General features: G+C 30.3%; 4 protein-coding genes across 5 annotated transcripts; 3 read left to right on the top strand and 1 right to left on the bottom strand.

Moving 5' to 3' along the window:
- Positions 1–1,734: 1,734 nt before the first annotated feature.
- Positions 1,735–6,740, top strand: LOC145124303 (flavin-containing monooxygenase FMO GS-OX5-like). Of its 2 annotated transcripts, none has more exons than XM_079059589.1 (7): positions 1,735–2,339; positions 3,991–4,061; positions 4,293–4,442; positions 4,856–4,938; positions 6,013–6,148; positions 6,287–6,409; positions 6,501–6,740. In XM_079059589.1, exons 1-7 carry the CDS (start codon positions 1,778–1,780, stop codon positions 6,645–6,647), a joined length of 1,272 nt encoding a protein of 423 aa, XP_078915715.1. In that variant the 5' UTR covers positions 1,735–1,777; the 3' UTR covers positions 6,648–6,740. The 2 variants fall into 2 exon arrangements, with proteins under 2 accessions (XP_078915715.1, XP_078915714.1); XM_079059588.1 differs by having other exon boundaries at positions 6,239–6,409.
- Positions 6,741–7,174: 434 nt separating this feature from the next.
- LOC145124744 (vesicle-associated protein 1-3-like) lies at positions 7,175–9,792 on the bottom strand. Its single transcript, XM_079060201.1, has 8 exons — positions 9,638–9,792; positions 8,954–9,024; positions 8,787–8,868; positions 8,565–8,680; positions 8,307–8,459; positions 8,181–8,222; positions 7,738–7,815; positions 7,175–7,463 (listed from the first exon to the last, which is right to left on the bottom strand). Exons 1-8 carry the CDS (start codon positions 9,687–9,689, stop codon positions 7,350–7,352), a joined length of 708 nt encoding a protein of 235 aa, XP_078916327.1. The 5' UTR covers positions 9,690–9,792; the 3' UTR covers positions 7,175–7,349.
- A 4,905-nt stretch (positions 9,793–14,697) lies between these two features.
- LOC145126424 (uncharacterized) lies at positions 14,698–15,522 on the top strand. The gene has a single exon (XM_079061796.1). The coding sequence runs from the start codon at positions 14,698–14,700 to the stop codon at positions 15,520–15,522; it is 825 nt and encodes a 274-aa protein (XP_078917922.1).
- Positions 15,523–19,652: 4,130 nt separating this feature from the next.
- Positions 19,653–22,480, top strand: LOC145125459 (DUF641 family protein (DUF641)). Its single transcript, XM_079060922.1, has 2 exons — positions 19,653–21,362; positions 22,132–22,480. The coding sequence occupies exon 1, from the start codon at positions 19,873–19,875 to the stop codon at positions 21,295–21,297; it is 1,425 nt and encodes a 474-aa protein (XP_078917048.1). The 5' UTR covers positions 19,653–19,872; the 3' UTR covers positions 21,298–21,362; positions 22,132–22,480.
- The last annotated feature ends 1,408 nt before the right edge of the window (positions 22,481–23,888 follow it).

Below are 23,888 nucleotides of genomic sequence, written 5' to 3'. Positions count from 1 at the left end.
TTGTGTTAGTTTTAAAGTATATTAACAATCTTTGTGAATTACAGAATGCCTTAGTTGTTGAGGTTGCTCTACAGACTCATCATATAGCCGACTCTGGTGGTGATCCAGACACTATTGATTGGATCGCAATATTTGAGAAAGTGTTGGGTACACGAAGGGGGCATGTGAGAGGCATTGGGCCTAAAGCTTCTTCAACTGCGGGTACAAGTGCTCCATCCCAATGGCAGTCACAGTCACAAGCACCGCAACCAACACAGGTACTTGTGACTTAAATTGTTATCGACTTAATTCATTTGGTGTTTTGATGGTTTGATAGTTTGTTGAATTGTTAATGACTTAATGTGCTTGTGACTTAATTGTAGGATGTTGATGTGAATGCTTTTCTTCAAAACCCGGCATTTGTGACGGCCATTGGAGACATTATCCGCTCCTTTAAAAACCAAGTCAACAACGAGGAAAACAATGATGGGGAAGACGAAGACGAAGATGAAGAAACATAGTATTTCTTGTTTTATGTTATGGATGATGTTATTTTGGATTTATTAGATAGTTTATGGATTATATATTAGATGTTTATGTTGGATTTATTAGATATGTAATATTGTATGTTTGATGTTTTATGTAATGTGGTATATATTTATTTATCTATTTTTATCAAATCTGTATTTTATTTATTTATGATATAAACTATAATATCATAAAAAATAAGTTTTTTCCAAAAAAAAAAAAAAAAAAAAAAAAAAAAAAAAAAACATTAGCAGCGACACCTTTAGGGGCGACGTTGACTAATTGCGACGACACATAGCTCCGGCAAGCTTTGCCGAAAAAACTCTGTCCGGTCATCGGAATATAAATAGAGACGACAGCATTAGAGACGACACAGGAGTATTAGAGACGGCATGTATTAGAGACGACGGCATTAGAGACGACACAGGAGTATTACCTACGCGTTAATTGCGACGACTCTTTAGAGACGACATGTCGTCGTTAATTGCGACGACTCTTTAGAGACGACATGCGACGACAGCTGGAATCAATTGCGACGACTGTTGTCGCCGCTAAAGGCTAGATTTTTTGTTGTGAAAGCATAAAAAATTCAGCTAATAGGAGGCTGTGATCAGATGCTCCTGCATCAGTTATGCTTCTTCAATTCAACTACACAAATAAAAATGAATCCATTTTTGTTTTTTTTCCCATAAAAGGAGATAGGAATATAACAAAGAATAGAGATAAAAGTACGTGTAATTGAAGAATGCATACACTGATCTAAATTTTACATTAGTGAGTTGATTTATCTCACAATTCATACCAAAAAAATAAACTGCAGAATTCATAAGAAAACCGATGCTTTTAATAAAACTTTCATTTAAAATTTCACACCTTTTTTCAATTTATAAAACTCAGAAGAAAGCTATTATTTTTATCGGTCCTCCTAAATGACTAATTGACAAGATAATCCATGATATTTCAAAAAAAAGAACATATTACATCATTTTTCACTAGCAATCTGATCAAAATTCAAACGATGTCGTTTTTGCCAAAACGATGTATAAAAAATATATAAATTTCGCAACAAATATATTTTTGCATTTTCGAAAATTATGATTATTTAGGTTTCTTTTTACGACTATTTAATGGTAAAAAAAATATAAATCCCTGGTAATTTTCTTAAAATAAAATTCCATTTTCCATAATTTGTTTATTAAAAAAAATAGAAAAGGTTCTTGATTGTTGACCATGAAAACCTGACATACACTACCCACCTGCTCCATCATATATGTTTCTACCAGAAAAGCGAGGAAAGCCATCAGCCATGGCAACTTCTTTAAAGGTTGCCGTCATTGGTGCCGGTGTTTCCGGACTAATCGCCGCCCGTGAGCTTCAAAGAGAGTCCCACCAAGTTGTGGTGTTTGAAAAGTCACACCGACTTGGAGGAACTTGGGTCTACGACCCACGATTCGAGTCAGATCTCTTAGGACATGACCCAAACAGAGAGATCATTCATGGATCTCTTTACAAATCTCTGCGGACGAACCTTCCACGTCAGCTCATGAGCTTCACTGATTTCAAACTCAGCGATAAAACCTATGGCGATGAGAGGTTGTTTCCTGGACACGAAGAAATTCTAAAGTTCTTGGAAGAATTTGCAGGTTACTTTGAACTCACTGAGTTGATTCGTTTCAATACTGTGGTGACCCGAGTGGAATTGGTTGACTCGGAGATGATCGAGTTTGAGGTGGAGTCGAAGACAAATGGGGTGAATACAGTGGAGGTGTTTGATGCGGTGGTTATCTGTAACGGTCACAATAGTGAACCTCGGCCTGCATTTGATATTCCAGGTCTATCTTATCTGAAATGTATTTTTTATTATAATATATTTCTATTTTGGAAAATTTCATACAATAAAATCTATATGTTTTTAAAAGACAAATCGCAATTAAAACTAAAAGGAACTATAATACCAATGTTTAAAAGCCGGTTTTTTAATTGAATAGGTCTAATGACCGGTTCAACTAACCATCAATTTACATCTGGTAGTGGTATACATCGGCTTTCGAGTTATGTACACTCCAGAAAACTTGATCCATCAAGCTATTCAATTTTCTATAGAAATTGATTGTTTTTTTTAATAGGCAGAGTGAAATCCAACTATCTAAGTCCAGTAAACCAGTTCAAACGGTTTTTTTACCAATTTTATGACACCGATTCAACCCGGTTTTTGAAGAATCCGTCCAATTCAATCCGGTTTAAAACTTAACATAAAACCAGTCGTTGTTGAAATGCTCTCGTCCTCAGTTCTGGTCCGGTCAATTCAAACAAATTTTTAAAACACTGATAAATACATGATTTGCAAATACTATCTCATGAAGTCATGACACACAATTTAATATGTTTTACGTGTAACAACCAATATATCAATTCTTTTTGAAATATTGCAACTTAACTAAGGTAAATAGATACTCATCTTTTTAGATACAATGCCAAGTGCTAACTTCATGCTATGCCCTAAGGCTGGTCGGAATACCTTAACCGCACACCACAGTTGGGTGAGGTGTCACCACGGTGGTGACATGTTATGAACACCACACCACTTGGTGTATGGTGGGTTCGGTGAATAGTGACGTGTGGCGAAGTTACACAACATGCTATTCTTATTTTTTCCAATGGTCATTTTTCATTTTTTTTAAACTGACCACTATAAATACAATACTACCAAATATTTTATTTCACACAAATGCTAGCCTTTTTACTACGCATTTCACACCTAACACTGTACTTTCTACTACCAAAATGAATCCAAACAACTCTCCCATCAAAATCACCCCCAAGATCCGGCTGAAACAAGTCACAAGTAAGTGCTTCAACAAATCCGATTCAAAATGTTGTCGTTTTCAACTATTTAATGGTTTTTATTTAATTAATGAAATCTTCCTCTTTTATTATTTTAAATATTTATATAATTATTAAATTACATTTTAATATAATTAATAAATAAAAAAAGGTAAGATATAATCATTTTCTATCCATCCACCACCTAAGGTGTAGCTAGGGATGAGCATTTAGATTGGGGAACCGGCCGGAACCGGTACCGGAACCCGAACCGGAACCGGATAGAACCGATCGGGCCGGGACCAGGACGATATTCTTGTGGATTTTTGGAACCGGGAACCGGTAGAACCGGCAAAAACCGGAACCGTATATTGCTATTTCTCGAGGACCGGTTCCAACATTGAAGACATGACAAGAACCGGTAGGAACCGGAACTGGTAGAACCGGCGGTCCGGTTCGGTTCCTATTTTCCACCAAGTTCGGTTCCCTGGCCGGTTCCGATGTTCATCCCTAGGTGTAGCACAATTGATTTCAGGCAGTAACTTTACATACAAATATTTGAATCTCGGCAGCCTTTAGTTGATTCCTTTAGAACAGAAGCTTCCACTATATATTATTAAATCCATTAAAGTTTTTATATCTTTTTCAAAAATGATATAGGTATCCAAACGTGGTCTAAGAAGCAAATGCATAGTCACAACTATCGTGTTCCCGAACCATTTCGAGATCAGGTTAGTAATAAGAAAATATGAAATACAAACATGCTATTATTAAACATTTGATCTATGTATTTAAGCGTGTCTTCAAATTATAGTAGTATAATTTAAAAAGATTTAGCAGCTTATATCAACTAAATAAACTCGTTTTTTAGGTTCAAAAGAGAATATACATATAACATATTAATTAAATATTTTTTATTTCTAGTAATCAAAAATAAACATGTAATTTAAAATCATGAAAAGATTGTAGTTGTAATTGGGAATGGGCCAAGTGCGTTGGACTTGTCAAGAGAAATAGCAACGGTTGCCAAAGAAGTTCACATGTCATCAAGATCTCCGCATGTTAAAGTCTCGAAATCGGAGAAGTTCAGCAATATCTGGCAGCATGCTAAGGTAATTTAAAGTATATGATTACTCTTTATTAGAATGACTAAATGCGCAATTTAAAGTCTCTTATGTCTTTCGTCTACTTAAAATCAAAATGGGTGATTTTAGTAGAGGTCTTGACCCAAATATATTTGAGAAAACTGACAAATTTAGTAGAAGCAGCAGCATCAATTGAGGCTTCGGAAGCAGCCTTTTTGGTTTGTGAAGCAACTTGAGTGAGGAAGCAAACTTGGCTTCAAAAAGGGGCAAATAAGGTTGCGGAAGTGGCGTGTTTTGCATTGGTCTTGTATATTATACATTTAAATGAATTTTCATATTAGTAGATATGTAATTTATAATGATTCTAAACTTTGTCTCTTATACTATATAAAGATATATAAACATGACAAATACAAATTTTTTCTATTTTTATTTGACAGATAGATTGTATCAACGAGGATGGTACAATTACATTTGAAGATGGATTATCAGTTGATGCACATATCATATTCCATTGCACTGGGTCTCTCTCTCTCTCTCTCTCATATATATATATATATATATATATATATATATATATATATATATATATATATATATATATATATATATATAGTTCAAGTCCCACATAGGACAAAAAAATATAGATTTAGGAGTTGATTAGTAGATACGCGTATAAGTCATTCTAAAAAAATGTATATAATAGAAAAAATCGAGGTCACTTGAATTAATCACTTCACATTGGAGTTTATCCTGGTTCAAAACTCACAAACTTCAACTTAGGATGACATGTCCTTAACAAAGTTTAGAAAATATTATTAGCAGTTAAAGATAAGGTCGTCTCCACCCATGACACATTTTTGCTTCAAATTTGGACAAATATTGTTTCATCACTCTCGCCGATGAAAAAGAAATAGAACTGGAAAGATCCAAAGAAGACTTTCACTCAGCAGGAGATCTTCTAACTTTATATTAGTGCCCTCCCTTTGAATCTTCGTTAAGGCCTTTAGTCTTTTGATTAGAGTAGGGGTCAAGTTTGTTTTATTAATTCACCAAGTACTTTAGTTGCTAGGCAATATGCAGTTCCTAATTGTCCTTTATCTTCAGGATGATTACATTTTTGCTCCAAGATTTTGCAAATATTGTTTCATCTTGCATACCATTTTTATACAAAAAGTATACTCTTAATATATTATTTGTTTGAGACTTATATATTTTTTTCTAAAACATCCTTTATGTTTATCATCTTTCTACACATTTATCTTGCATCTTTTTTTGTCACAATGACTTTATAAATCATATTATCATATAATTATAACCAAATAAATTCTTAGTTTGAATTAATTTAACATATACCCTATATATTATAAAAAGTAGTTGTCTATACAACTTAATAAGCTAGAAACATACAAACCTAAAATTTGAATGACCAAAACTGACACATGAAATTTTCTATCATTTTGGTGTCAAAAGACAATTCAATGCCAAATTTGGTTTTATATTATTCCTTTACACCAAAATGCTATAAAAATGGTACAAAAAATAAAATTGGGTGTCAGGTTGGATATGTTCTAAACATATAGACTTCACATTTTAGGTACAAATACCATGTTCCATTTCTTAAGACTAATGACATTGTGAGTGTACAAGACAAACGCATTGGACCTCTCTACAAACATGTTTTCCCCCCACAACTAGCTCCAAGACTATCTTTTGTTGGACTACCCGAAAGGGTAAGTATATTGTTACTATTTTCCTTTTCATTTTATATCATTGATAATGTAAAACACATATAACTAACATGATTTCCTAATATTAATTAGAGTCTTACATTTCTAATAATCGAGTGTCAATCAAAATGGATAGCAAAGACGTTGTCAATGAAGATATCATTGCCATCAAAGGATCAAATGTTAAGAGACATCAAAGAACATCATGGAGATACAGAAGATGATGGATTTCCTAAAGCTTACAAGCATTTTTTTGAAATTGAGGTCTTTCTAAAGCTATTATTTTTATATCCTTCCTTAACTTAAATGCTAATAGTGTGTACATAACATCTTAACGCCTAAATCCTAATGACAGAATGATTACATAGATTGGGTTTCTGCTCAGTTGGGAATGAACGTGGAAAAGAAATTTGCAGAGATGTTCAAATACATCATCTATTGTGCCAAGTCTGGGAATTACGATGATATTATGAATTTATTCAAGGTGAAATTTGGTATATAATTATGGGCTTTCGGACGATGGTCTTCATGTATGCTTATTAAACAAATGTCTAGAAAGAAGATGTAATAAAATGAGTAGCTCAATTTACAAACAGTTATTTACATGTACTATGCTTACTCATGTGCTAATAAATTTATCGTAATGTTAAAAAATAATACCAAGTATAACAACATTCTACAAATTAGTTAAAAAATAATACCAAGTATAACAACATTCTACAAATTAGTTGTATTAGGGGCTTGAATCCTCGATAACAATATTAGAAGTTTGATAATGAAACTAAATGACTATTTTACCCTTATATTGCAAAAAACAAATCTCACAATATTTGTCTATTTTAAATTGCAAGAAGTTTGAAAGGAAAAAAAAAAAAAAAAACGTTAGTATCTTAACCATTAAGCCATTTTTTTTACCTAACTCATTAAGTCATTTTGTCTTGATCAAGTAAATATGAAACAACCATGTACAGATATCCAGATCAAGTATTTAACAAACTAAATGAAACAGCCTAATGAGCATAAAATTAGTTGTAGCTGCAACTGATCATGGTCTTAAATTAAAAAATAAAATGTACTCGAACCAGTTTTACACTTACAACACGACTAAAAATAAACAAAGGGTTTGATAATCTTTGCAGAAAAACCATGAGAATTTGCATCTAAAATAAATAAAAACAAATCCACAATTTTCCCATTGCTTCTTCTATGTCTGCTTGATAAGGTACCCAACCACAAAACTTATTATACCCACCACCACCAGAAATAATATCGAATAACCGCCTGATTGATTTTTCACAGTTTGTTTTCTCATCAACTCCTATTTTTAATTCAAAACAACATAACAAAATTCATATATCTGTTATTTTAGAATAATATAAATAAGAGTAAATTACAAATTCAGTCCCTTCACTTTACTCAAAACCACAAGTTTGGTCTAATTTCTGGGAACTAAATCCGGAACTAAATGCAAACTTAAGGAAGCCTTCCGGAAGATTTCAAAGAATGGAGTAAACTTACAAATCTTAGTAAAGTACAGGGACCAATTTTGCAAATTGTCTATATAGTAGGTTATAAGATGCAAAAAGACATACCAGTTCCTGTTGGAGCTTCTGACTTTGTTTAAGAGCAGCTGTTTTTTCATCAGTCAACCTTGATACCATAGAAACCGACTGCAGCATATATTACAATAATACCCTCGTTACATTAATCATAAAGAAATTCCCTAATCCCTACAGATGCACTCATGCTAATCATCCTTGTTAAGATCCATAATATTGCTTTCTTTGTTAAGGGTCATTTTAGGGATTTGACAAAAACTCATAATATTCAACACCGAATCAAGACATAAAGAAATTGTTTCATGAGTCATGCAGATAGTATGTAGTATAACTGTATGAATGAATACCAATATTTAAGTCTTTATTTTCCATACTACAAGAGAGAAGAACTTCTATTATAGAATAAAAAATAATAAACTAAGCATTTTATAGAATACAAAAACAAAATAGGCTTCTGAGAAGAAATATACAATCACCTCTGCAGAGAGCTTCTCCTTGGGATCCACGGATCTTGTTGTCTACATTCATACAATAAAATAAACTCTAAGCTTTTGGAAATGATTGAATGAAAAGTTATATTAGCAAAAACAAAAATTGCTTACAACATCAGGCCATGAAGAATTTTGACTTCCATCTTCGCCCCTCGGGGAAGAACCTTCTTCAGATTCCTCTGGCACAGGTGATGGAGGATTAGCAGGAATGTATACAACCCTCAATTTAAACTCCTCAACAACCTTGTTCTCCTCTTTATTGAACTACAAAAAAAACACAGATAGTTTTAGTTTTCGATTCATAATCAGATAATCAATCTACCACATAACTTTGCACTAAAAACTAAAGTTCATGAAAAGATGAGTCACCATGTTGGCAGTTATGTCCTTATTAGTTGCCCCATTAGGTGCAATAACAGCTTGCAAGAGAAACTTGTCTTTGCACTGCATGTCAGAAGGTGTCTCTTTCTGTGCTTGCATTGTAACTACAAAAAGTCAAAGAAATTTGTAAGTCATGATCCACATTAATTGTCCCACATAGGTTGAGAATGAGATTAAATGTTAGTAGGATTATATGGTAAGATTTGTTACCTGTGACATTACAAACTGATCTTGGTAATACAATTCCAGTGTTTGGACGAACACAATATTTTTTGGGGTTCGTTGTTTTAACCTTCAACCACATGATAATATTACAGAAGCTTATGGAAGACAATAAGTTAAAAGTTACTGAAGAAATTTAAGTACCAATCAAGTACCTTGAAGGCAATATATTGATCAGTCTTGTTGGTCAACTGTAAGGAACATGAGCTCTGCTTCTTCAACTCAACTATCACAAATAAAAATGAATCCATTTTTGTTTTTTTTTTGTTCACATAGAGGAGCATAGGAGTATAGCAAAGAACAGAGATAAAAGTATGTGTAATAGAAGAATGCAAGCACTAATCTAAAATTTACATTAGTGGGTTGATTTATCTCAAATTCATATCAAAATAACTGCAGAATTGAGCAGAATTCACAAGAAAACCGATGCTTTGATAAAACTTCATTTAAAATTCCACATCTTTTTTTCATTTTATGAATCTCAGAAGAAAGCTGCTATTTTTATCGGTCTTCCTATCTAATCTTGTTCATGGAGTCATCTGCTCGATTATGAAGTCATGTAGACTTGTAGTTGACTTGTGATTGACCACTTATTCTTTGATAACGACTATAAAAACCTAACAGACGCTCAATCAAAAACCCTAAAACGAATCAATAAACAACTCTTAAATCACACTTCTATTCAGTTAGCATGAAATCACGAGTAACCTGATCGAACTAAAACGCGTAGTACACTCCACGACAGAACTCAGGAGTACATCAAACAAATCGCAAGTACAAAATCTAAAATTACAGAAAAAAGAACATTAATAACAGCAAGATCAAAACTAACAACTTACATGGAAATTTGAGTTCTGAAGGATGAAGATTGAGAAAATCCCCGGTGCTCATGACTGTAAATGCAACAAATTCCGATCCGGGAACCCCTAATTTGATGAATTTTGTGTCGAGCAATGGCAAGAATGGGTGAGGAGTTCGGTTAGGGTTCTTAATTTTAACGTATTAATTTAAAGAAGCGATAGACTGGTCCTGTTGATTGACGAAACTAACCCTGATGGAGGTGGGCTTTTTAAAAGGAGGTGGCGAGCAGCTTTGAGTCTGATTAAGGGTAAATATGGGAAAAGACACTCTCTGGTTATTATCGCCAATACCCTGGTCAAGGGTGGATGGCTCTTTTGGGAGAAAAAAAAAAAAATGTTTGGTGGTATGAATTATGGGACCCCCGGTACAACGTGGCATAGTGTCAAACGAGTCAGTCAATTTCTTTTTTGACATCTTATCGACGTGTTGGATTTCTTAAAAAGGATAATTTTTTGGAGTTTACATTATGAAAATTCTTGAAATAACCAAAATTGAGGGGGTGTTCTAAGCCTTTAACCAAGAAATTTTGAGTTTTGGAAAATGACCACGAGATTCGCAGAGGGGTTATGTGGATCACTTTAAACCTCTGAGGAACGATGAATAGTACCGAATAACTGATGTGACATCACTAAATGACAAAAAAATTACCACGAGATCCGCAGAAAAATCAATAATTTCGCAGAGGTGTAGCAGGGATCGGCAGAGCCGTCTCTGCGGATCTGTCGGAGAAGACCAACTACCGATTCCTTAGAAAATTTAAACTTTCGTAGAGCCACCTCCGCGGAACCATTATATCCCCAATATTTTTTGTCATTTAGTGATGTAACGCCAATTAATCGGTACTATTCATCGTTTCTCAGAGGATTAAAGCGATCCGCAGAGCCCCTCTGCGGATCTCGTGGTCATTTTCCAAAATTCAAATTTTCATGGTTAAACGTTTGGGAAAATGACATAAAAGCCCTTAAGTTTTCACAAAAATGTCGGTTTTACCCTTGGACGTGTTTTATGTCCAGTAAAACCCGAAGTTTTGTTTAATTTGTTCATTGTTACCCTTGTAGCCGGTTTTCAGGTAACCTACCGGTTACCTAATGTCAGTAAAGCCCTTGAATTTTCAAAAATGTTCAGATTTACCCTTAAGTTTTTCAAAAATGTTTCGATTTACCATTACATTGATTGATTGATTGATTGTTGTTGTTGTTGTTATTATTATTATTATTATTATTATTATTATTATTATTATATTTTTAATTATATAAAAATATTTTATACATACATTTTTAAATGTATAAAAATATTTTATACACACATTTTTAAATGTATAAAAATATTTTTACTAATATAAATATATTTTTAAAAATATATGTACTTGTATTTAGTATTTATATACATTTGAAAATCCTAAATCTTCATCTATAATTGTTGAATCGAACAGAAAAGGCTTGATAAAGTAAAAAATGCCGTTAATGACTGATTTTGCAAAAACAAATGCTTCAGATCAATATAAAAAATGATGCATTTCGTGATCTTTTTTTGTGAACTTATAACAAACATAAATGAAGTTTACACTCGTATTTGACATTTCATTATCAATTTTTGAGATAAAAATAATTAATGAATGATTTTAAGTTGATAATACTTAATTTTTACAGTAATCAAGTGTTTTTTGTCGAGGGTTTTTTTAATTATATTATGTATTTTTCATTTACGAGTGTTATTTGTTGATCATTTATTGTTATCTACTCACTATTAACCTAATATAGTTGAATAATAGAGGTTTTTTCAAATTTTATACTAAATCTTATCTGTAATCGACTGTTTTTATTGAGGTTTTCTAATTACGAGGGTTTTATAATTGTTACGTTATGTTTTTAATTAACGAATATTTATTTTGCTTATCTATTTAGTATGATGTTTGATAATAAATACATATTTATACTTGGTAATATGTACAAATACATATAATTATATCTTTTATATAATATAAACCATATAAATATGTATTTTTATATTTGTATGTATATAATATATTTTTATATGAAATAAATATATATTTATACTTATACCTACTAAATACAAATAAATACATTTTTAAAAATTTGTGTATAAAATATTTTTATACATTTAAAAATGTATTAATAATAATAATAATAATAATAATAATAATATGTATAAAAATGTATTAAAAAACGTATGAAAAATTTTTATTCATTTAAAAATGTATGTAAAAAATATTTTTATACAATTAAAAATGTATTAATAATAATAATAATAATAATAATAATAATAATAATAATAATAATCAAAATAACAATCAAGGTAAGGGTAAATCCGAACATTTTTGAAAAACTTAAGGGTAAATCCGAACATTTTTGAAAATTCAAGGGCTTTAATGGCATTAGGTAACCTAGGTAATCGGTAGGTTACCTGGAAACCGGCTACAAGGGTAAAAATGAACAAATTAAACAAAACTTCGGGTTTTACTGGACATAAAACACGTCCAAGGGTAAAACCGACATTTTTGTGAAAACTTAAGGGCTTTTATGTCATTTTCCCTAAATGTTTAAAACACCCCTTAATTTTGGTTATTTCATGAATTTTCTCTACTAAACATAATTTTTTCATTTACATTTTTATAAACTCAAAATCTCATTTATATATCTTTATAAATTTTATAACGACATATATATCATCCTAAATCTACAAAATTCACATTTATATTCAATCTCATATTTTAATTAGAGTTAAACTAACTTAATGTTAAAAAAATAGAATTCAAAATTATATATGGTGTTACTAAAATACCTTTCCTAAATTAAAGATTACAATTAAACCATTTTAATTTGGATAAATCCAATTAAATCAGGCCATGATCTACAACTTTTTTCCTAATTTAAAAATCATTTTCTAAAAGTCGAATAACCATGTTCATCTTCTTCATCTCTTGGTTCTTTATCGTTCAAGAATAACACCAAGCTATTTTGAACTTCATCACACGGTTCTTCATCGTCCATGAATAATAAGTTATTTTGAACGATGGTCAAATAAAACACCAAACTATTGTAAACAAAATGTTGGGTGCAAGAAAGTTATGATTTATCGAATAAACTATGTTTAGACATAAATCATAATTTTTTTATTAAATGATTAAGGATCCTATGATCGATTTCAAGTCGTCAAGTGGGTATATTATATAGCATTTAATGCTTTTAAATTAAAAGGTGAACTAAAAGACAAATAATTTTTATGTAATACAACTTACAATGTTTGTGGTATGAAAACTTGGAATAAATCTTCTCTAAGAATGTGCATAGATGCAACATAAGATTAGACCATGATACCTTTGTAAAGAAATATACCCTTGACTTCTAGACTAGATGACATCACCTTCAAATCCCAAATTTACACTTGCTTACGTATATTCAACAAGAATAATCTTCATAAACTTCAAAATTTTATCACTTCTAGCGTCCAAAATCTATTTACATTTAATTTGAACCAAACACAACCATTCAACCAATTATTTGTTCACGTTATTATTTGTTGACAATATCTTGGTGTTTTATTTGACTATCGATCAAAATAGCTTGTTGTTATTCCTGGAAGACAAAGAACTGTGCAATGAAGAAGATGAACTTGATTAGTCGATTTTTAGAAGATGATTTTTCGATCAGGAAAAAAAATGCATATCACGACCTGATTTAATTGGATTTATCCAAATTAAAATGGTTTAATTTTAACCTTTAATTTAGAAAATGTATTTTAATAACATCATATTGAATTTTGAATTCTAGGTAATTTTTTAATATTAAATTGGTTTGATTCTAATTAAAATATAAGATTTGGTTTAGATGTGAATTTTATAGATTTAGAATGATATATATGTAATTCTAAAATCTATAAAGATAAAGTAATATTTTAAGGTTATAAGAATATGAATGAAATTTTCTTTTGGTTAAATTTTTTTTAAAAAAAAGAAGATATTTATCTCAATAACCAAAAAAATAAATAATAACAGGGTGTTAGTGACGCGATTGCATGGATCGTCAATCATAATAGGCTTCTGATCAAAAAACTGTCCTTTATATTTATATTTATATTATTAAAAGATTAAAAAAATACATTAATTAAAGTATAGTTGCATGCTATTAATCTCCTTCATGTTATTTATGTCGATTAGAATTTACATATGCCATATAAACACAAATTGCAAAAAATATTGAAAATAGGTTATAAATGGCAATGAACTACAATTGTTACACAAAAAATGCACCAACTAAGATAATATAACCAACCCAGTAATATTTATTTTTAAAAAAATGAAAAAGTTCTTTGTATACAAATTAAGTTTTCAAAACTAAAACTTTTATAAACATATTTGCAATCTACTATATTTCAAGAGAAATTAATGTTTTGACTTTAATTTTGATTTGATTTTGATTGAAAAGGAGTTTCTTAAAAGTATTGATTATGAAAGAATAATAGATGAATTTATTACTAAAATACTAGAAGAACTATTAGAAAATATAAATGTGTTGGATGTTAATTTCTTTTGAATATTTATTTATAGCAAATTGAATTTATTACTAACGAGTAAAGATTTATATATGATACTTAATTACTAACAATTATTGTTAAATATTTTGTTTGATACATATGATATCGTTTGTTTTTATTTATATAGTAATGGTTACTTTTTTATTCTTATTAACAAGTTCACTCATAACATATTTACGTGGTTTTAATAATATAAAATATAGTCTGTAATTTAATTGAATCTTGTTAACAGTTATTTTTGTGATCCTATATTTATTATAAACTTTAATTTTGAATTTAGCCGTAATAAATTAGGTCATAACATCTTACAAGAAATGTTTTTATTGAGCTGCATTTTGTTTATAATGGTCGGGTCTGATAACCATTTTATTGAAAATATTATAATATAACTATGATCTTTCAAGATTTGGATTTCCGAAATGTACTATTTTTTTGTATTGGTAATGTTAGTGATTCTTGGATGAGAAGACAACTTGGTAATGGTATGGATATTCGGTTCTGGTGGGATAAATGGAGGGATGGTTTAAGTCTTAAAATCAAATATGATAGATTTTATGCGCTCTCGTTGGCTAAAGAAGGGGTGGTGAGTGACTACTGGAATGGTGAAGATTGGGTCTTGCAATGGCGCACGGACGTGAGGGGAGGAATTGAGGCGGAACAACTACAAATGTTGATGGAGGAGTTACATGATGTAAAATGTTTTAATAACAAGGATGCTTGGAGATGGGAGTTAGGTAACTTGGATTATTTTACTGTTGGATCGCTTCGTAATCATTTAGATGATGTTTTACTTCCTATGGGTCATGTGTCGTATAGATGGAATAGGTTTGTGCCAATTAAAGTGAATGTTTTAGTTTGGAGGATTGCTTTGGATAGGTTACTTACTCGTGTTAATGTGGAGATTAGAGGGGTTGATATTCCCTCTATTAGATGTCCTATGTGTGATAAGGACTTGGAGTATTCAAATCATGTGTTTTTTAAATGTGAGTTAGCGAAAGAAATATGGAGTCGAATTGCAAGATGGGTGGATTTACATATGCCTTTGTTTGGTTCGCTACAAGAGGTTTATGATTGGTTGGATGCTTTATCGATGCAAGGGATGCAGAAAGAGAAGATTCTTGCCATTGTTATGACTATGTTATGGGTCTTATGGGGTTATAGAAATGCGATGGTCTTTCGCACTAAAAAATATCGAAAAGATACTCTTGTCGATACCGTTAAATTGTATTCCTTTAATTGGTATTGTGTTAGAAACCGTAAAATGTCTAGGGATTGGAATGTTTGGCTTCAATTCCCTATGAACTTGTAATTGGTTTTTGCTAGCTCTTTGCTATCCTTTTGTTTGTTCTTCCTTTATAATAAATGTCGTTTAAAAAAAAACTATTTTTTTGAAAGTACTAAAAAGCCTAATATTTTCCAAAATCATTTTCTTAAATAGTCCCTTAAATACCAATTTAAGGTGATGTCATTTCATAATATTTTCGTGGCTTCGAAATTTCATTTTAATAGTCGTAATACAATGTATCTTTGAAAATCTTTGAAAAAATTATCTTTTTCAAAATCGTTTTGTATAAATAGAAGTATGTAATATTTTCGAAAATCATTTTCTTAAATAGTCCCTTTATTTAAGGTGATGTCCCTTAATAATATTTCCGTGGCTTCGAAATTTTATTTTAATAGTCGTAATACAATGTATCTTTGAAAATCTTTGAAAAAATTATTTTTTTCAAAATCGTTTTGTATAAATAGAAGTATGTTATTATTTGTGCTTGTACTAAAAATCTTGTAAACCGTATCTTCAAAAATATTAACATCCTTTGAAAATCATGAACATTTTCAAAAATATTATGCTCGAAAATATTGATCTCATTCGAAAATCATGATCCTTTAAAGTTATCTTAGGTTCTTTTGTGATGGAGAGAGTATCAAATCAAGATAAATGAAGCTACTAAATGAGCTATAGCCTTTTGAATTTAGGAGGAAAGGTCCCTAAGGTTTGGTCTTTTGACGGAATCTACCCTCATTCCTTGAAAAAAAAAATAGGTTTCCAAAAATAACATAATAACCCATTTGCATCTATAAAATGCCTTTTATTTATTTCATTCATTTGTCGAGCCTTAAAAAAATTAGTTTTTAATTACATAACTATTCGTATTATTTTTCAACCCTATCTTGAAATAATAAAACAAAAACGGAGTGTTACAAAAACACATCTAGAAAAACTGAGTCTCCATTAAACATATATATATACTAGACGAATTCTCGCACGTTGCGCGTCGCAGGTTAAAAATATATTGTTAGAATATAGTTTTTCAGACACTTTTTAGTTAATTCGATTCATCAATTTAAGTTCTTTTATTATTATTATATTTAATGTTTTCCTTTTAACTATGTTAAAAAATATATATTGAATTTTTTTAAACATTATTTGATATTTTACTTTATGTTTTAAATTTTACACTAAATTTTTAAACTTATTTGATATATTAATGTAGATTATTTATTTAACTATATATTGAAGTTAACAAATTAAGTATATCATATTGATAAGTCACAAATTCTTCCATTTATGATAATGTTTACAACTAAAAGCATATTTAAGTTAATAAATTAAGCATAGTGTATGGAAATATGAAAAGTTTGGAGTTTCAAATGAATTTGGTGAAAAAAAAATGTTTCCTTTATAATATAGTATAATATGATATGATGATTATAGTTTTAATTTTTAAGTCATTTTGATATATACAATTATTTGATAATGTTATAAACCGCTTAAAATTGTGTAAATTATATATCAAACGTATGATACTCTATATATAACGGGTAACAAAATGTATGAACAAAAATATGAACTACAACTTTTTCTTGATGACAATTCTTCCTTAACCTGCAATCAAAATGTTTTTCTTGAAAAAGAAGAATGAGAAAGATATTCCAAGCAAAACATTGATGTTTGGAGAGTCACATTCAAGATTGAGCAATACATACAAATCACATATAAAGATCAAATGATAAATTGAATATAAATAAAGAATAGAAAAGCTTCATTTGTTTTGGTTGAAAGAAAAAATTATATTACAATTACCATCGATGCGACATAACTCATTTTCTTCAAATCATCATATTTTAATCGTGAATGCTTCAACTATATGAAAACTTTTGAATCATAATATCTTCAACCAAATGACGACTTTTTGTAAGAAAAATGTACTAATATAACTACATATATAATGATGATGAAAGGGTGTGGGGTTTCAAATGCATGAGGTGTTGAACTTATAGAGTGTGTGTTTTTCTTGGAATGAGATTATGTGTGATTAATTACTTTGAAGGTGAAAGGGTGTGGGGGTTTCAAATGCATGAGGTGTTGGCAAATTTTTATGGGGGTTTCAAATGCATGAGATTCAAGAAAAAATGCTAGTTTTATAAATATATTATACACACACACACACACATACACACACACATATATATATATATATATATATATATATATATATATATATATATAGAGAGAGAGAGAGAGAGAGAGGTAGGTTCAAATGTTTCTCACATCTATTGTGTGCTAGAATGCACCAATATGAATTTAGTAATAATTATATGTATATTAAATGATATCCATACTTATAACTCATTTTTATGGAAACTAATTAAATTCGTCATTAATGTCAACAATAATATTCTTTCAGAATAAATTCATATCTAGAAGAATTAGAGTGTATTTAAGCAGAATGAGAGTGTATTCTAGTAGAATACACTCCCGTTCTTCATATTCAATGCAACTTTATTGTATTTTAAGTGAGTGAGTCCTGAAACAAAATACGAACTCATATATAAAAACGTAGATGCGAATTAATTTTGAAAGAATGTTATTGTTGACATTAATGACGGATTTAATTAGTTTCCATAAAAAGAGAATTATAATTATGGATATCATTTAATATACATATAATTATGGAAATCATTTAATATCTATATTTATTTAATTAAATAATTATTTAATTTACTAAATTTCTATTGGTGCACTGTAGGACACAATAAATGTAGAACTTATTCTTTATCGAAAAAAAACTAAAAATATCTAAATTCATAACTTAACATTGTGAATGTTAAATATATTTATTGGATTCATCGTGTGAATTTAGATTCACATTTTGAATCTTCAAAGATTCACATTGTGAATTTGACGAAATTTTTTTTTATCAAATTTGATATCATTGGAAAAAGGATAAAAAATTATGAATGTCTGTATTTTTAGTTTTTTTATTATAAAAAATAAGTTCTAAAGTTGAAAAAAAGATTGGTTCATTGGTTAATTATGGTTCTCTATTGAACCTCATCATATATATATATATATATATATATATATATATATATATATATATATATATATATATATATATATATATATATTTTGCGGGAGAGCCATTCTTAATTGTTTACTTTCTAAAGGTGTAGCTTAAAAAAAAAGAGTGAGGCTATCTACTCTTAGAAGTGAGGCTTGAGGTTTGGTATGGACTTAACAAAGGTTACCAATCTGGAGCACCTTGTTTCCATGTCGCATGATTATTGTGGAATTCTAATTGAGAGGAAATTAGTTCATGTTGTGTTTTTGTCTTCTCTTTAGTTAATTTTAAGGCTAGAAACCATATGATCTTCAACAAGGTTTCTTCCTCTCCTTCTCGGGTGACCGAAGACATTAAGACGATTTATTTTTAATCATCCCTAATAAATGAAAATGATTTTGTCACATGTCATCTTCTAATACACTCTTGCCACATGTCATTATGTGATATATTTAAATTACTTAAATTCCACATGTCATTATGTGGTATTTTTATTTTTTTATTAATAAAAAATTAACCAATTCCTTTAATTAATACTTCTATTATTATATATATAAAGTATTCATTGTATTAAATGTGTAAATCAATACTATAATTATTAAAGATATTTTTTGTCCGTAATTTTCATTTTTTTTCAAATTCAAATAAATTTATTGTTTAATCCTTTATAACATTTTGTTGTAATCAACCCGTATAATATACAGGCCACACAACTAGTTAAAAATTAAAAAGAAATGGTTTTCTTTGAACCGGTGAACTTGGTTGAATTGGTGAATTTGGTGTGTTTTTATATTTGTTTTTGTTTAAACTTTTGTATGATTTCCTTTCCTTCTACTCTCTAACTACTTGCTAGGGGATCTAATAAAATTTCGCCCTTCAAGAAAAAAAAACTAATAAAAATTCGCCGTTCAAGAAAAAAATTCAGTCATGCTAAATCTTTCAATTCTAATTATAAAAATCAATTTGCAAAGACTAAGTTCTAGATGCTTCTTGAAAAACATAAATGTTGACTTTGGTAGTTAAATAAAAATTATTAATAATCAAATTCGTAATGTTTAATAAAATGAACGGCTTTACATTTTCCCTAAAGAATTTAATAAAAAGTTTAATGAAAAGAATACTCTGTCTATCTCTCTCTACACTCATGCCTTCCTTCTAAGACATCCAAGGCACCACTGTTAACCCTTTCTCTCTCTCTCTCTACCACACCACCACCTCAAAGTTAAAAGATTCATACATACACACCTCTAGATCATTCACATGAGTTTTCTAGAAATCATGATATGATTATGTGAAGAAGAACAAAGATCGAAATGGAATTGGGAGCAGCAGCTACTTCAAAACCCCCACAAATCTCAGAAATGTTTCAGAAGTTTGCAATTGCATTCAAAGCCAAAACCTTCGAATTCTTCACTGAAGAAGAAGAATCCGCCGCTAACTCCGCCGCTGTATCAGCTGCCGTCTCCGATACCGAAGATGGGTTCACTCTTCTTGACTCCACCGAAGACTTCATCACCGATCAGAAAGTCATCATCATCAAACCTGATTTGAATTTAAAAAGTCAAAATCAAAGTGTTTCTGCTTCTATCATACAACCCTTCAATACCCACTTCGGTAACTATCTAATTTCATCTGTTTTCGCTGTGATTTCATCTTTCGAAGCTTCGTATCTTCAATTACAAACAGCCCATGTGCCGTTTGATGAAGAAGGGATTATGATTAATGATAAAGCTTTAGTGAATCAACTTCAGAAATTATACGATTTGAGGGGATTGTATATAGATTCTCGAAAGAATCCGGATTTTAATCTTGATTTCACAACTGGGTCTTGTTTGGAAGCTCAGGTTAATGAGAATCAGAACAAATTAAGAGCTTTAGAAACCATGTTTAATAGATTGCAGTCAGATATCGACGGGAAAGACGACAAGGTTTCGATGTTAAAGAAGCAATTGGTGGACATCGAGGAGTGTAATTCCAAACTATCAATCAAATTGTCGAAAAACTTAAAACCCCCAAATGGTTTTTTGCCAACAATTAGGGTTTTCGATTCAATGTTACGTGACGCCTGTCGATCTTCACATCAGTTCACAAAACTTTTGATCCAGTTGATGAAAAAAGCAGGGTGGGATTTAGATTTAGCAGCTAATTACGTTCATCCTGACGTTACGTACGCAAGAAAGGGGCATAACCGTTACGCCTTTCTATCATATGTCTCTTTGGGTATGTTTCAAGGTTTTGATTCCGAAAATTTTGGTGTGATCGGAAGTGAATCTTCTGATAACTCAATGGAACTATTTGATCACGTATCAGTTAACCCATTGGAGACATTAAACAAGAACCCTAGTTTCCCTTTCTCAAAATATTGTGAAAGAAAGTACGAAGAACTTGTGCATCCAACAATGGAGTCTTCAATATTCAAGAATTTGGACATTAAGAAGGAGGTTTTGGATTCATGGAAGTCTTTAAGCGTATTCTATGAAGCATTTGTTAATATGTCTAGCTCAATGTGGTTACTTCATAAACTGGCACGATCATTTACTCCACCAGTTGAGATCTTTCAAGTGGAAAAAGGGGTTGACTTTTCAATGGTTTACATGGAAGATGTAACAAAAAAAGATAAATATCATCATGATAAGGGTTTATCAAAAGTGGGGTTTACAGTTGTACCTGGATTCAAAATTGGAAGAACAGTTGTTCAATCTCAAGTTTATTTAAGTGGATCAAAGCATACAAAATAAGAACTTTTGTGAATCTTGTTGGATGTTAGAGTTTTGATCTTGCGGTTTACAAGAGGAGTTTCCTGGTAATGTATTTAAGTTTAAATTTATTGTTACTTTTTAGGTTTGTTTTTTGAGTGTTTAGTTTCGTGTAGAGATTTCTGTACAGAAGTTCTTTGCTCGTTGTGATACTAAAGAAGATAACGAATTGTATGTTACTCCAAAGTTGTGAAAATATCATAGCAGTTTTTTAAATTATCTAATTCAAATTCTATCACAACGTGTCTTTTGCAATGATCCAAGTATCTAATGGAAAAAAGCCTTGATGCAAGACATAGCTATTGTACCTTTTTTTTTAAACATAGCATCTTACTTTCGTTTAGTTTCAATTATAGCATTTTTTTTCTAATTAAGACATTGTACTTTGAAAAATCTATCTGATTATAGCATTGTACTTTCAAAATTTGTTATTATTAGGGTATTGTGCTTTTAAAAATCTACTTAATTGTATCAGTGACACTTGCTTTGTATTTGGATGATATTGCTATTACAAACAAATAAATGGAAGCATGTTTCTGTTTTTTGCAATTAACCCAAAAAATATAGTCAAAATGTGAATCTGCTTTGATCTATCTTCATTTTGTTTTATCTTGAAGGGAAGAATATGCTTGAATGATGCAACCTCATATCCATGCTCTTGAGTTATTATATATGAATTCTTAAGTAATCAATGAGTAAACTAGGTTTTTTTTTTTTTTTTTTTTTTTTTTTTTTTTACCATTTGATTGCTGTGAGGCTGCATAGATAGAGAATCTGTTGAGAAAACAAGAACAGTCAATTCGGTTTATGTTTCAGGATTCTATTCTATGTTGAAGTGAAGAATTTGCATCAATGATGCTGTCTCATGGCAGTTTATGTTTCTGGAATCTGTTCTATAATGACAAAATGGTCATTTTACATTGGTTAAATCCGATTTCTAAACTGCATGTGAGTCAGGGAAGAAAAGGGCTAAGAAATAATGAAATGCGGATGAAAAAAAGCAAAAATAAAAATAAAAAGGTGAAGTTTTGTACAATGTCCAAAAAGAAGTGATATAACACAGGGACTAAGATTGTAATTTACTCTTGTATAGTTGTATATATTATGATTGTTCTGATGTTGTACATCATGTCAATGACAACTAGTTTTTAGCTTTTCTTTATGATGATTCCTCCTTATTGTCGGAAAAAAGCTTTTAAGTTCAATTACTTGCTCATAATCATCATTACAAAGAAATATTCGACAAATAGTCAAAGAGCTGGTCAAACCATTTTCAGTAGTCCTGTTTGTGCATATTATCATTGGTTTTAGGTCTATGAAGGTTTATTTATATTGGAGTTATGTGTTATTCTAGTCAGAAGGTTGTTAAAGTTGTTAGTGCATTGGGCCCTAGTGTTTGTTGGCATTAAACTATAGTGTACAACATGCATCTCTTTCACAATAAATATTGCTTATGGATGATGACTACACCACATGTATATGGTATTTTGACTCGAATAAGTTTAACAATATTTTTGCAACTTGTCTATTTTATATGGTATAGACAAAAATATTTCATTTTGAATGTGGCTTCTAAGTCACATCACTAATCACATTATCCATGGATTTAACTATATTTGGAACAAAGTTAAATAAATAGATGGCTATATTTATAAAATGGGATATATACTAAAGTCCCAATATTTTCATCGATTTTACAAGAAAGTCATAAACTTTATTTTTTTGACAGTAAAATCCTAATTATCGGCTAACCGGAAAAAAATGGTAAACGTGTCAAAAACTGCCGGTAATTAGAACTTTACTGTCAAAAAAAATAATGTCAAGGACTTTTTTGTAAACTCATGCATTAGGACTTTACTGTCAAAAAAATAAAGTTTATGACTTTTTGTCAAATCGTTGAAAATATTGAGACTTTAGTGTATTTTTGTACCCCAAGAAAGAGTGACAGAGGGTGAGAAAACTTGTAAAGCTTTCTTCTTGGTTCGCCGCCAAATCTTGAACTAAAAAGAGGGGACAAATTGTACAAACACAAACAATACACGCCTAGTCAAAAATGTGTGAATATGGAGAAGGGGTAAGAAGGGCAGTTTCGGTTTCTTAGTTCTCCAGGTTTTAGGACTGAAAAAAGTCAACACAACACTAGTTCTTTTTTTCTTGATTGTCTCCATTTTTTTTCAATGTTGGTTTGTTGAGATTAAAAAAACTATTTAACAAGAAGCAAACGTTAAGGATTTCAATAGGATCTAACTGACTATAGCAGGTTTCAATAACTTGTATGCTTAAAGACTATCATACCTAGCGTTGTAAACGAACCGAACGAACACGAACGAGGCTTTTTCATGTTCGTTCGTTTAAGTTAAATGAACCAATGAACAGACACGAACAAGTTTTCTTGTTCATGTTCGTTCGTTTAACAAATTACATTGTTCATGTTCGTTCGTTTAACAAATTACATTGTTCATGTTCGTTCGTTTATGTTCGTGAACATGCTAAACGATCATAAACAAACGAACATAAACGAACAATGATAAACAAACATATATGAACATAAATGAACATATAATATAGTAATG

This window comes from Lactuca virosa, chromosome 7 (genome assembly GCF_052849685.1).
Source record: "Lactuca virosa cultivar CGN04683 chromosome 7, Lactuca_virosa_CGN04683_v6, whole genome shotgun sequence".
In the NCBI taxonomy this organism is placed as follows: Eukaryota; Viridiplantae; Streptophyta; class Magnoliopsida; order Asterales; family Asteraceae; genus Lactuca; species Lactuca virosa.
This window is presented reverse-complemented; position numbering and strand designations above follow the sequence as displayed.